Source organism: Acanthisitta chloris, unplaced genomic scaffold (assembly GCF_000695815.1).
Source record: "Acanthisitta chloris isolate BGI_N310 unplaced genomic scaffold, ASM69581v1 scaffold21387, whole genome shotgun sequence".
Taxonomy (NCBI): domain Eukaryota; kingdom Metazoa; phylum Chordata; class Aves; order Passeriformes; family Acanthisittidae; genus Acanthisitta; species Acanthisitta chloris.
In genome coordinates, this window is record NW_008682364.1 from 4014 (window position 1) to 17513 (window position 13500).

The 13500-nt window shown below is 38.1% G+C and overlaps 1 protein-coding gene across 1 annotated transcript in view; it reads right to left on the reverse strand.

The window, feature by feature from the left end:
* Window positions 1–295: 295 nt before the first annotated feature.
* Window positions 296–13500, reverse strand: part of LOC103805849 (2-oxoglutarate dehydrogenase-like, mitochondrial) — a gene marked incomplete at its 3' end in the record, with an annotated part of 29738 nt that continues 16533 nt past the window's right edge. The window contains exons 6-14 of the mRNA XM_009078510.1: window positions 10831–10977; window positions 10165–10255; window positions 9485–9664; window positions 8978–9106; window positions 8420–8599; window positions 6738–6840; window positions 5990–6118; window positions 3541–3691; window positions 296–423 (exon numbers count right to left, since the gene is read on the reverse strand). Of these exons, the coding sequence (XP_009076758.1) occupies window positions 296–423; window positions 3541–3691; window positions 5990–6118; window positions 6738–6840; window positions 8420–8599; window positions 8978–9106; window positions 9485–9664; window positions 10165–10255; window positions 10831–10977 (1238 nt within the window). The remainder of the gene's footprint in view (window positions 424–3540; window positions 3692–5989; window positions 6119–6737; window positions 6841–8419; window positions 8600–8977; window positions 9107–9484; window positions 9665–10164; window positions 10256–10830; window positions 10978–13500) is intronic.

Here is a 13500-nt window from a genome sequence, read left to right on the forward strand (position 1 = left end):
TTATATCTATATTACAAACTATCCCTGGTTTTCTTGTCAGCTCCTCCACCTTTGAGAAAGCATCGAGTGCATGTCCCAGCACTGCCAAGATCAGCCACAACAGATGGTTGCTTTCAACTGAATCCCACAATTGTAAAATGTGTGAACACTTTTTTAAGAGATGCCAGAACCTGAGAGGAAGAGCTTGATACCTGTTTCATATATAACCATTTCACAGCTAGTTTTTTCCTTCTTTTCCCTGCTGAGCTCTGCTTCCTGTGCAGAGGCCTATTCAGCAGATCTGTCAGAGACATACCCAGGACTCCGTATTCGGACAGGGAGCTGTTGCACACGGTGTAGGGAGCCTGCTGCTCCCAGAGGTGATTCATGGGAACACACGTTCTCTTGTCAACTTCTTGATCGTGAAGGACGTGATGACGATGGCTGCAAATAGTGGAAAGAAATCTATTAGCTAAGAATCACTTTGGGCTTTAACAGAGCTACTTTCAAAGGTAAAGCATCAAAGCCACATTCTGGAAAGAACACAATCAACACAGTTATCTTTGCTACACACAACACCCTGCTTTGGTTGAAATCATGTGAAATACAATCATATGGCTAAACAACATTGCTGGTCTACAGGAACTTTCACTGACCATCCAGGCTTGTTCTCAAGTACTCACAGGAACTGAAAATACCTCATCACTAGAAGAACGGGGAGGGGGAAAAGGGAAAAGGACAGGCAGGGTGCTGCTATAAAACAGAATGATTACAGAAATGCAGAAGAATACAATTGTAATTCAAAGCATTTCATTCTGCCTCCCTCAAAAATTCTAAAAATCTTTTCCTTAAAGCAACTGTTGTCTTCTATGCAAAGAAAATTAATCTAATCTCAGCACGAAGACTTGAAGGAGTTGTATCTTCTTTCCTGCTATTTTCATTCACATGCACCATTTAGAGTTCTCTAGAACACCATTAATCAGCATTAGAATGGGGCACTGAGGAATACTACCAAAACAGAGATGACTGAAGTAATTACTGTAATCCATTAACTCTCTGAGCAGACTAACTGAGTGAATCACAGCAATATGTCCAGCTCTACAACTGCTAACATAAGGACAGTTATTGTACTGGTAACAGTACTGTGTGTTGTATAGCTGCCAACACTGAAGTCTGAATCTTTTTGTACCTCCCTTTGCTATAATGAATGCCAGCGAAAGAGCTGTGAAATTTATTTAGAAGTCAACAATGTAAGGCCAGAAAACGACAGAAACTTTGAAGAACAGCACAGGGAGGGAAGTAGATAGAAAGGGGAAAATTCACACACCAGACAGCTGTTTGGCAGAAATCATTTTTGCCACTGTCATTTGGTTTTTGTCATTCAGTCAAAGATAGAAGGCCTAGCTACATGATAAGCTTCTTGAGCACACAAGTTTGTGTTTCCCTAGCAAAAGGTGATTAAGAAGAGCATAGCTGGACAGCCAGAAATATACAGACATACAAGCCACTTGTGTGCAATTGTCAGGTTTATTGACATCAAACCGGTAGAGAATCAAGTCTCTCTCTCCCCATTTGATTTCCCATCTCCAGAGTGTGTCTCCAAGATGAGAAGTGGCCTGGTGCTTCTATCTGCAGCTTTATCTACCTTCTATCTATTGGTAATGTTGAGGACTGAAATAGGAAGAAAGCAAGCTGTCACACTGAATACTGACAGAAAGGACTATTTTCTAGACTGATTTGAGATATTATGTACTTCCAGGACTTTGGGGGGTGAAGAAGAAGAAGACTTTCTACAAAGACAGCATAAAATGACATCTACTTTCTATGTGTCTGCAATGTGGTTTTTGCCAATAAAAACGCACAAGCATTTGTAAATATCTTCAGTTCCCAGGGAACCCACTCACCTTTATAATCAATGACAAAGAAACTCAATTACAGCTGAAAAAAGAGCAGCTTTACTGAAAACTGCAGTATCTCTCAGATGTGCTTGTACCACAAGTTAACTTCTCTACCTATTCCTCTGATGAAGTGAGCCTGAATACAGTAAAAGTCTTATGTATTTCTACATTGTTCTCTTCTATTTAATAGAGTAGTTGAATATTCTCTGACTTCCTCAGGTCCAAGGTGCTTTTATCATCTCACCCTTTATTGTCCAGCTGCCCTATCACATTCAGAACAAAAATGCCTAATCACACCACTGGCTAGTATTCTGTGGATCCCACTACCCATCAGGCAAACTCAAAGCCCAGCAGCAAAGCAGAACCAGGTTACAATAAATCAAACATCTCCAGTACCAGCTTCAGTCCTGAACTTCACAAAAATTTATTGGAATGCTTTTTTAGTCCTTTTCTAAAAGATTGAATAATAAAGTCCAGATGGCACAAGAATCCTTAGCTAGACATCAGCCATCTGAATAACTTTGTATTTGACCATGTTTCATAATTCTTTTCCCTTTATTTCTGGGAGCATAACAATTCTTTTAATCTTAAACACACAAAAAAAACCCTGGAAAATCATTCTGGAAAATCCTCTTCCACTAGTGAAAGAACTGGGAATACTGAGAATCAGTGTTCTCAAGACAAGTTTAAGGGTATGCTATGTATGACTAAGCACTCACCTGAAACAGGCAGGTAAGTTGCTAAATCAATGGGCACATAAGTTCCTCTTCCAGGAGGTGCTCACTTTACAAGACCACAATACTGAAATCAAGGAGGATGAGAAATCAGAGAGGGGGGGAAATCTCCTGATTTTCAGTTTTGTTTTCAGGTCTTGTCCAAAGGATTTTGTTAAACTGCTATTAGAATGGAAGAAACAGGAAGAAAGCCCAGAAGACTGGATACCAAATGAAGCTCAGCACAGAAACAGAGTATTGTACCAAAGAAGACGGACACCAAGATTTATTTCTCTTTTCTGCAAGCATTCACAATGAAGCACAGTGCAGCTGCTAGCTCATTCACCCTAGGAATTGGCATCACTTCAAAGGCTTCAATTGAATACATCATTAACATTTTACTCCAGAGATTCAGGTAAGGCAGGAACTATATATATTTTCCCAAGTGATCAGATTCTGCGTTCATTCATTCTCTATAGACATTAAAAGTCTCAGTACAAAGGACCTTATTTCACTTCTAAAAGCTTTCCCTAGCTGACAACATATTTGTTCACATGACACCCAAGTTCCAAGCAGCCATCACTGGAATGGTATTTAAAAGACTCAATCTGCTGCAGAAGACACCCTTCTCTTAATTCTCAGCAATTGGATAGAATGCAGCTGCATTTTTTGTTAAAAGGCAGGGAGAAAAATATATAATTTCTGTTTTTCAGCAAGAGAAGGAAGAAAATATCTTAAAATATTTGTTCTGCTTTAAATACTAATTTTTAAAATGCTGTTTACAAAGACACAGGAGATTTGATTAATTTTGACTGCCAGAATCTAAAACTTTCAGATTAATGCTGAATAGTCCCAACTTCCCCTTCCCTGCAGAAGTCCATATTGTTTAAAAAATGCTCAGGTGTTTCTCCAGGCAAGGGACCATATTTCATAGTTCTCTCAGTACTCACCTGAAAGTGCCCCTCTCCACATCCTGTCCACTGAGTCGGACGTGGATCCCTTCTTTCAGAACAGAGCCAAAAGCCATGTATTCTGCCAAGGCCCAGTCAACAACCCTGTTCTTGGTCATTTCCAAGCGGGCTCTCAAAATCCGAGAGAGTCCTACATTGCAATAAAGAGCAGAAATGAATGGATCTACTTCAGAGAAATTTTATGTTCACATTACATTCATCATTCTCCTTCCTTACTGGCTAAGTTAAACACAGGTTCTAATAGGGTCTACAAATTGTTTTTCTAGAACTGAACTGCTAACAAAGTGAAACAATTTGTTTCCCAGGCAAAGGGTTGCATAATGTTCATGCCTTGTTTTTGAAGAAGAAAGTAAGATTGGCTGTGTCATAAACTACTGAGGACAATTAAAAAGAATCATGATGAAATACTTCTTCCTGAAGATTTATTTATTTTCACATCTCTAACACAAAATACTGTTTTGTAAGAGACTGAAAATACCAGCAATTGGCTTTGTGATTTTTTCTTCACTCCTTTTCTCATTTTTTCTTGCCACTTGTCTTATTGGACTTCTGGAGATGTTATAAAGTGAAACAGGCTGGAGTGATCAATACTATGAATATCATATAAATAGAAAATTGCAGCAGCTGCCAATGGATTTTCAGTTGGCAACCAATAGCTTTTTTTTTTCAGTTAAGATTTTATAACCTCATAAGGCAAAATACAAGTTACAAGTGACTTTTAAAGGGAAAAAACTTCACCAATGCACACAGTTCCTTCCAATTTTGAGGCTATGAGTATTCACTGTCACTTGACACATTTTCACATCTGCCCTGATGCCTTAGGTAAGCTGCCCCATTTGTTATTTACCCATATTTCCCTTTGCCACTTTCCACAATTTTACAAAAACAAAACAAAACCAAAACAACAAAAGTCAAACAAACAAACAAATAACCCACCCCACTTTATTTCTACATAGAACTATTCTGTCATTGAAATTGCTGTATTTTAAGTGCATAAAAAAATCTTGAAAAATTTCTCTTCAGAACACTAAACATTTCATAAAATAATCTTCCCATTGTTTGTTGAAAGACTGCATGATATTAGGCTGTTTCATTCTAGTGGAAGGACAAAGTACTTGGGACGTGCTCTTCCCCTTCTATTTCGCCCCAAATTCTCTCTTATGGCCTTTTAAACTGCATAAAAGAATCTAGCAGCCCAAAGCTTGTTTTGAACCATAAATCTACCTTATGTGCTGGCAAGTGTTCCCTAGTGTCAATGGTTAATCAGCTTACTAATGAGAGACCAACTTATCTTTTTAATTAGCATAGCAAATACTAAATTTTATTGGGTGACTGTAATTTCTAATTTATCAGTGTCACAAAAAGAGTGCACAAATGCATAGAAGAGTTTTAAAGTTTATCCATTAATTGTATCTGCTTAACAAGCCTGCAACTGAAAACTGGGAATGCCCTATCATCATTACTTCTAAGTGTTTAATTGTCCCAGAGGAACACGAACACACAGAACATCTCCAGCAGACACACTTTATTCCTTGATGGATGACTCTAGAGAAGAAAGATTAGCTAGAGATTTTATACAGAAAAATGCTCTCTATCCTGATCCTAAATTCATACCCTACAAGCCAACAGAAGAAAAAAGATCCCTAAACAAAGAGTCTCCATGTTTGCCCATGGAATAACCATGTCATTGCTCCCTGTGGCTGATAGATTTCAACCTGACCAGGAATTAAAAATATCTCTGAACTTTGGCACACTTCTTGCTGTAATAGATGCCATTGTCAGAACTGAATCTTTTCAGAACAAAAGCTAAGACTTCTTGAAAACAATGTTAGATTCATGCTGTCATCCGTGTTAAACGGTAAGTTGAAAGAAAAACTGTCAGAATTTGCCCACACAGCATCCATTCAGCTGTATGAAAATTCAGCTCATAGCACAGAAGCAATGTTGCCAGGTCTGAAAAGTCCAAGCTGTATTTCTGAATGGAAAGTTAACTACAAGAAAAGTCTCTTAAGTGGACCTCAAGTTACCACTGGTTTTAGCATTAACAAACCTTACATTCACATGAGTGAACAGCAAGTTCCACAAATGTGCTGCACAGAGGCAGCGTGTTCCACAAGGACTTGAAGAATGAAAGGAGGTATTAACTGAACGTTACAAAGAGACTTTTACTTCCCTCAAAGGAAGATCTGTTTTAATGAGGTATGGAACAGAAATAACGTGATACTGACAGAACATTATGCCGAGAACAAACAGCAGGACCTTAACTTAACTGTCACATTTTCCTTGCCCACAGAATGGAAGAATTAAAACAAAAAACAGTCACGTGAATTTTCCTTTTTGGGAAATGGCCCAACAACAAATTCTGTGCAGAAATACAGAAACAGAGCAAGAAATGCAGCCACTAGGTGATGCAAAGACTCCAGCTGACCTGAGTGTATTTTGAAGTCTTCGACTGGCACTGAACTAGCGACATTGCCGATGTGAGTCAGCAGGTCCTCTGAAATGCCAGTCGAAGGACACGACATGCTCTTGGGTTCTCCATCCATGTTAAAGAAACCTGGAAGTAAAAGATTTGATAAGATATTCAAGGGCTGTTTAAGAGACATCTATATTATCTACAATTTATTTAAAAACTCACAACTCTTAAATGACATTCTAAGCAGCAGACCAGACCTAGTTCTTCACCTTTCACTGGGAAACACAATAATTCTGATTGTCTGCATGATGACAGAATTTGATCTTAGTCACCCAAAGATCTGTTTTGTTTCTGCTTTCATGCCCTGTGAAGTCCAACTACGTAGGCAGAGGCAGACAACAAAAGGCATATGGCACCTCAATCCCTCAAAATAAAAATAAATTTAAAAAAAAATTTCAAAAGAAAGAGCATGAGACATACTCCTTCTTGACAGCACAGACAGACAACAATACAGGAAAACCACTTCTCTGCTATCCTGGAGAGACATGTTTTTCAAAGTCACACCTTACTTTGCATGTTTTTTAAAAGCATTTATTTCAAGTTGATGTGGCAGAATGCTGTATTTACTGTTAACAAGGACAAATCACAGTTCATATATTCCATTTTAGAGGAACACTGATAAAATCTATTTAAATCCTAGATTATGGACTCAAAATGAAAGCACAGATAAAAACAGGATAAGGGAAAGGACATTTCTTACCAGGCCAAGGTGAATCAAGCCAGTGCTTGATGTGAAGGATCTTATTATCCTTAGATCTAGTATATGCTTCTTCACATATTCTATCATATTTTGCAATTTCCTCCTGTAGAACAAAAACTTTTTTTTTAAAACAGATAAACATATCACCCTTATATCTTACTATCTTACAAATAACACTTACCATTCAGCAGAATAAAGCCTGTGATTTTTTTTTAACAGTCATATTTCTAAGATCAGGACCATCCAGCTCTCATACCCCTGGCTACAGAAGGCAGAAAAGACTGTAAAAGAACTTCCTAGAAAACTAGCCTGTCAGAGAGTCTAGCTAAGTATCTGCTGGCCACACCTGTCAATGGCAATAGATACAGTGCCATATTCTGGAGAGGCAGAATGCCTCTGCAATATCTATGTTTCAATCCAGAACCATGCACAACTTACTGAGTTAGCTAATCCTTAAAGTAATTAACAGCAGTGTGGAACTCAGTCTGTACAGCAAAACATTCATCCAGGATCCTGGATCCAGTCAACAAAGCCCATCCCACTACTGTCACACTCTTACAATGATTCAGGAAAGCTACTTCTGCATGAGCTGCAATCATTCTTGTAGATAATGGAATGTACCTACACAAACTGCCTTTTACTTGATCTGCAGTATGTCTCTACATAGTTAGCAACACCTTCTCAGAAGGTCCTTTGTTGCATCTGCACTCTACATACTCATTTTCAAAAAGATCTAGTTAAAAACCTAACCAGTTTAATACAGGCACCAGACTCGACACTTCACCCTTCTGGAATACTTCAAATGATCTCTGATCTTAGTTGAATTCTTGTGAGAAAATAAAATTGATTCTGTTGCATCATTGCTGGACACAAGCCTGCCAAGATTATCAATATGAAGATACAATTATACCTATGAGTGTTCAAATACTGTCTTGCTGCTGAATCAATGTTCTCAAGATGAGGAACAGCTGACAAATGCCTCTATTTTCCAACATTCTCATCTGAATGCCTTTTACAAAACTCAGAACTGAAGCAATTTTTTCCCTGTGCAATATATATTCATTACTTCACAGCACTTTCAGTCTTTTTGTTACAACAATACTATTTTACATGAGAATCCAAACCAAATTGAAACATAAATTGTCAAAGGGTGAAGACTTCTCACAGTAATGAAAGGAAGGTTTTCAAGCAGTCAGCATACAGTGACAGTTGTGTCTTTCTACAGACAGCTCCTCAGGTTCCCTTTGACTCTGTTGATGTGTACCTCAAACTCCTGCAGTGTCACAGTCCCATCTGCAATCAGTTTGTCAGCATACTTCTTCAGCACTGGCACCTGCTTATGGATCTGCTTGTACATCAGAGGCTGGGTGAACATTGGTTCATCCATTTCATTGTGCCCTCTCCGACGGTAACAAACCTACAAAGGGAAAGATTGTTTCTGTTGGCAAGGAAAAATGTCAAAAGAAATTTTTTTCATATTTTTATAGAGATTTTAAGCGGTTTATGGTATAAGAAACATTTATGGCTTCTTGTGGGCCTGTTAGTTGTTTGGTTTTTTAAAATGAGGAAAATAAAGGCCATTAAAATAAAATATGTTACTTGACTAGACCTTCGAAGCCACAGGAAAATAGGAGAGTAGTACATCAATCACAGAATGAAAAGTTAAGAAAACCAAGGCTTACCAAGTCAACCACCACATCTTTATTGAACGTGTTTCGCCACTCTGCAGCTACACTGCACACATACATCACTGCCTCAGGGTCATCAGCATTCACATGAAAAATGGGAGCATTGACCACACGAGCAACATCAGTAGGATATGGTGATGAACGAGCCATGCGAGGGTCTGTGGTGAAGCCAATCTAAAAATTCCAGAAACATCTATTAAAATAATTTGAGCACCTCTCTCTACTCCATTTTGAATGTTTGAGGTTTGCATTTAATAGTCACTTACACAGGAGTAGCATCAGCTTTTCAGTTTGGCTAGCTAGCTTCTTTCTGCTCCCTTAAATACTAACCAAAGCAAACCTAATCCAATCAAATAGAATGAAATACATGTAGGTGATAAAATACTATTCACTCAGAGTTGCTAGAAACTATGATAATTTTCAGAAACATCCCAACCATTCTAAAAGACAGAGAGGACAATGCACCCAGTTAATAACAGACAAGAATAAAAAAAAAAATACAGGAGCGACTATTCAGCAGACAAATTGATTGGAAAATCCTCTATATGTTACCTGGTTGTTAACCACAACATGAATGGTTCCATTTGTGGTGTAGGAAGGGAGGTCACTTAGGTGAAATGTCTCATAAACCACTCCTTGTCCTGCAAAGGCAGCATCCCCATGTAATAATATGGACATAACCTAAGAGGGAGAATTACACACACATACCCACATATACATTAGAAAGCAAAACTGCAATTTAAACTTCTCAGCAGGATTTCTTTATCCCACATTTCTGTAGTGTTTATAAGATAGAACACTATTTTTATAATAAACCATAAATTTCTCAGCATTCTTCTGCCTTTGTTCAGTTTGCAAATGAAAGAAATCTTTAAGCCTACTTCCTGAAGTTACCCTTTAGGTACCATGTCAGAAACCTCATCCAGTTCAACAGGTGATATATTCCTTTTGTGAAGGAGGAAGGGGGAAATTTTATGACACAAAATTCTGGTACACTATTTTTATTAACAATAATATGAAAAACTACCACAAAAAGTCACTATATTAAACAATCTTTACCTTTTTCCCTGCCGTGTCCCCTCGATAAAACTGCTCAGCTTTTGTTTTCCCTTGCACAACAGGATCAACTGCTTCCAAGTGAGAAGGGTTAGCCATCAGGGACAGAGTGATTTTCTTGTTTGTTGCTCGGTTGATCCTCTCATGGTACATTCCCAGATGATATTTTACATCTCCAGATCCCTAACGTGCAAGATGTAATCACGATTCAGGAATGTCATTCATATCTGCTGCATCTGATTCACTATGCCTGAAATTTATGCCTCAGTCTGAAAAATGCACCTAGTTAAATGTACATCAGTATACAATATGGGCTTGATGCCACAATTTCCAATTGGAACACTGTTTCTATTTTACTACTGTCGCCATTCAATGTTGGATAAATACTTACAGAATATTGGTACTCGTTTCATTTACATAAAATGAAGATGCTCAGAGAGTATGAACTCAGTCTAATGGAACTTACTTATCAACAGTTATTCCTGAGATGCCTTCTGCATATTAGAGGTACAACATAATTAAATTTGTTAAGAAATTTCTCTGAATCATGTTCCTCACACTAGAAAAGAATAATGAATTTCAGCAGCTAATAATGTGATTTTCACAATAATCATGAGCAAAACATTTGAAAACTACTTTGAATGTTGACCTCTCTATACAGATCTATTAAAAAAGCATCTTACCTCATCAGCTGCTTCAAGTTTGGGATCAAACTGACAGAAGATCTGCTCCAGCTCTTTTCGGATTACATTAGCCAAAACATTCAGCCTACCCCTATGAAAATCCCAAACACAGTTGTCTCAAAAATGGTAGTAACAGAGTCAATAATATAAAATTTACAAAATCTCAAAACCACTGTCAGAAATTTGCAAAAGTTCACTTCAAACATTTGAACCTCAACCCTTTCATTCAGCCCTTCGTCCCGTTGCAAAGTTCCTCCAAAGCCTTCCCTCAGACATTTTGTAACACCTAGGTCACCAAGTGAATTTTATAGGTTTCTAGCAGTCTTTATATCATCACATTAATAATTAGTTAAGGCAGACTGCAAAAGTAAGTTCACTACTCTCTCGCCAAGCTTTCCCAGTTCCAGGCTCTATGCAATGGCAGAGATGCCATGGCTGCTGCCACATTTGCTTGCAGCATCAAACTACACTCAGGAGAGTATCGTTACCATCTACCTGTGAATCCTGTAGCCTCTCACTGACAGGCACTTGTTACAGTCCTGTGTTCCCATTACTTGCTCTGGCTGACTCTGCTACCTCAGCTTCTCTTTGTTAATCAAATTCTAGAACCCAAAACCTGTCTGAAGACAATAAGCCCATTTATTGGGGTGTTTCCATTGACATTACCTATGAGGCATCCCCATTATAACATATTCAATTCCCATTTCACTGGATTTATCAATGATGGTCTTAAGTGCAGGAATCATCACTTCACATCCTTCCAAACCAAATCTCTTTTCAGAAGACCACTTGCGAGCAAGGAAGTCTTCAAATCTTTGCAGAAAAGAAACACAAAAAAACATGAGAGGGTGTTTTTATTAAGAAAATGTAGCAAATACTTATTGTCAACATCTAGGAAATAAAATTACATTAGACTGTTTTGAAATGTCTGTGAATACAAGTTTTTAGGCTTCTGGAATTAAGTCACACGTAGGGAGAGAGACAAAGGAGAGCATTAAGTCTTCCTTCTCCTCCATCTAAGAAGTATTTACTAGGACTTTGAAACAATTAAGAGTCTCCACCTCAGGCAAAACTGACAGACAAAATCAAGTTAAACCCCGTTATCATGTACACAAATACTGATCTGTGGGAAGGCAGAATGACACCAAAGAATCTAGTCTATTCTATGGATTAAAGAAAACATAAAAGAAAACCTATATTTTCTGGGAGTAATAATTAAATACTTATAAAGAAACAAAGTAGAAACCATGTCTATTCCATAGGTCTCATTCAAGGGCAGGGCTCCTCAGACTATGTGATGCAATGGTTGGGAACATGCCAGGAACTAGAACACTGGTATCTCTGCCTGAGCTTCAGCAGCAGAATTATGTCAATCTCTGACAGCTCTATGTTCTTTCATTCTTTAATGCATTTGGGCCAGAGGCAATGTGAGTGGTTAAAAAGTACCTTTTAACAAATGCTGAAAGGATTATATGTTGTAAAGCTTGGAGATACAAAAGGCAAAGATAATACATCTTCATGAAAGTAACTGTATTGGTTACATCATCTGTGCAATGCCTTGACTCATAACACTGCTGTAATCCATTAATACTCAGCTTATTCTCACTGGGAATGCTGACATTTACCTCTTTAGATTGAAGTCCTAAAGGCAGTGAAATGAATTGTTGCCAAAAGACTCTCCTTAGCTCACCCACCAGTACCATTACAATTCAGCCATCTAAGCAGCAAGCCAGACCCTCAGCTGAGCTATTCTGTCAGAACTCCTCAGGAAAGTCTGTGGGGCTGTGCCAGTTTATAGAAACTAAGATTGGGGTCCCACGTGAACAGCAAGTCCTACAGGGAGAATCAAAGCAGTGTACATGCTGTTTTCCTCCTCTTTGCAGAGGCAAGTGAAGCCAGTATTGGACAAGCAGAAAGTTCATCATTTGAGGCAAACTGCCACTATGTGTGCAAACCTACAGCACTTCACAGTTACATTTTGCAAGGCCCCTACATGCCACTATGAGTGCTCAAAGGCTGGCAGCTCATCCACTGTCACTGCATGCATTCAGTAGCCAGGGAGGAACAAGCCTTAGGAAAGCTGGTTGCTCTCAGAAGAGATAATCTAGACATGCTTGACCTGGCACAGGCTTAGGAAAACGCCCAGATCAAACTCCACACAAGGGTCTAATATGTTTACTAATCCATACACAAACTAGCTCAAAAAACATACAATGAGTATTTTACATAAGGAGGAGTTAAGAATGAACTTTTGTTCAATAACCTCTCAGTGAAAACCACTAAGGATGAGAAATCCAACTTTAAAATTCACTTTCAAGTACCTGAACTCTGTAATACTTAGAATGAGCATTTTTGAAAACTCTGTTCTTGAGCAAAACAATGAAAATCTGCTTTACAAAGCCACAAATCTCCAGAACACATCCAGGTTTCCCCCAAAACCAGGGGTTTTTTTCCTAGATCATTTTCAAACCATGAAATAAAAAGCATACTAGAGACAGCTGGATAGGAATTTTTGTAAAATATTTTTGCTCTCAATTTCAGCAGACAATTAGTTTGGCAGAAGATTAACATTTGGCTCCTTCATGCTACTAGAAACCCCTGATCTTTCCACAGCTTAGGCAGTAATAAAAGCACAAATTCCTGTTTTAAGGTAAATAGAGATGATTCATAGTGAGGGCTTGTTAAACCAATGTACTCAAGTGTAATATTCACTTGACCATTAAGTGACATTTTTATTTCTATTTAAATGAGACTTTTAACCAGACACATAATCTTCCTGCAATATTGGCAAAAAAAACACCTGGCAAAAATACCCTTTGACACCTTCAATGACCTCTTCATTTTTATGTCTTTGAACACAGAAGCTTAACCAAAAAATGGACCTTTAAAAAAATATAACTTCTATTTATCAGGGGACATACAAACTTTTAGATTATAAAAACTGGAATAAATCAGGGACATACAAACTGTTTTAGATTATAAAAACTGGAATAAATCTTTGTCTGAAAAGTCTTGTTCTAGGCGTAAGAGGGTAATTAGTCTCTGGGATCACAGTGTTTCCATATAGATAGCCACAATCAGAACAATCAATAAGCTGTTTCCAAATGTGCTTTCTTATATAGCAGAGACTAAAACTGCTTTTGCCAGGTCATGCAACAGTACATGACATATGCATAGAATCAACCAGGTTGGAAAAGACCTCAAAGATCTTCAAGTTCAACCCTACCGTGGTTACTAGACCATGGCACATCTAGTGCCACATCTAATCTCATCTTGAAAACCTCCAGGGATGGTGAATCCACCACCTCCCCAGGCAGCGCATTCCAATGCCTGATC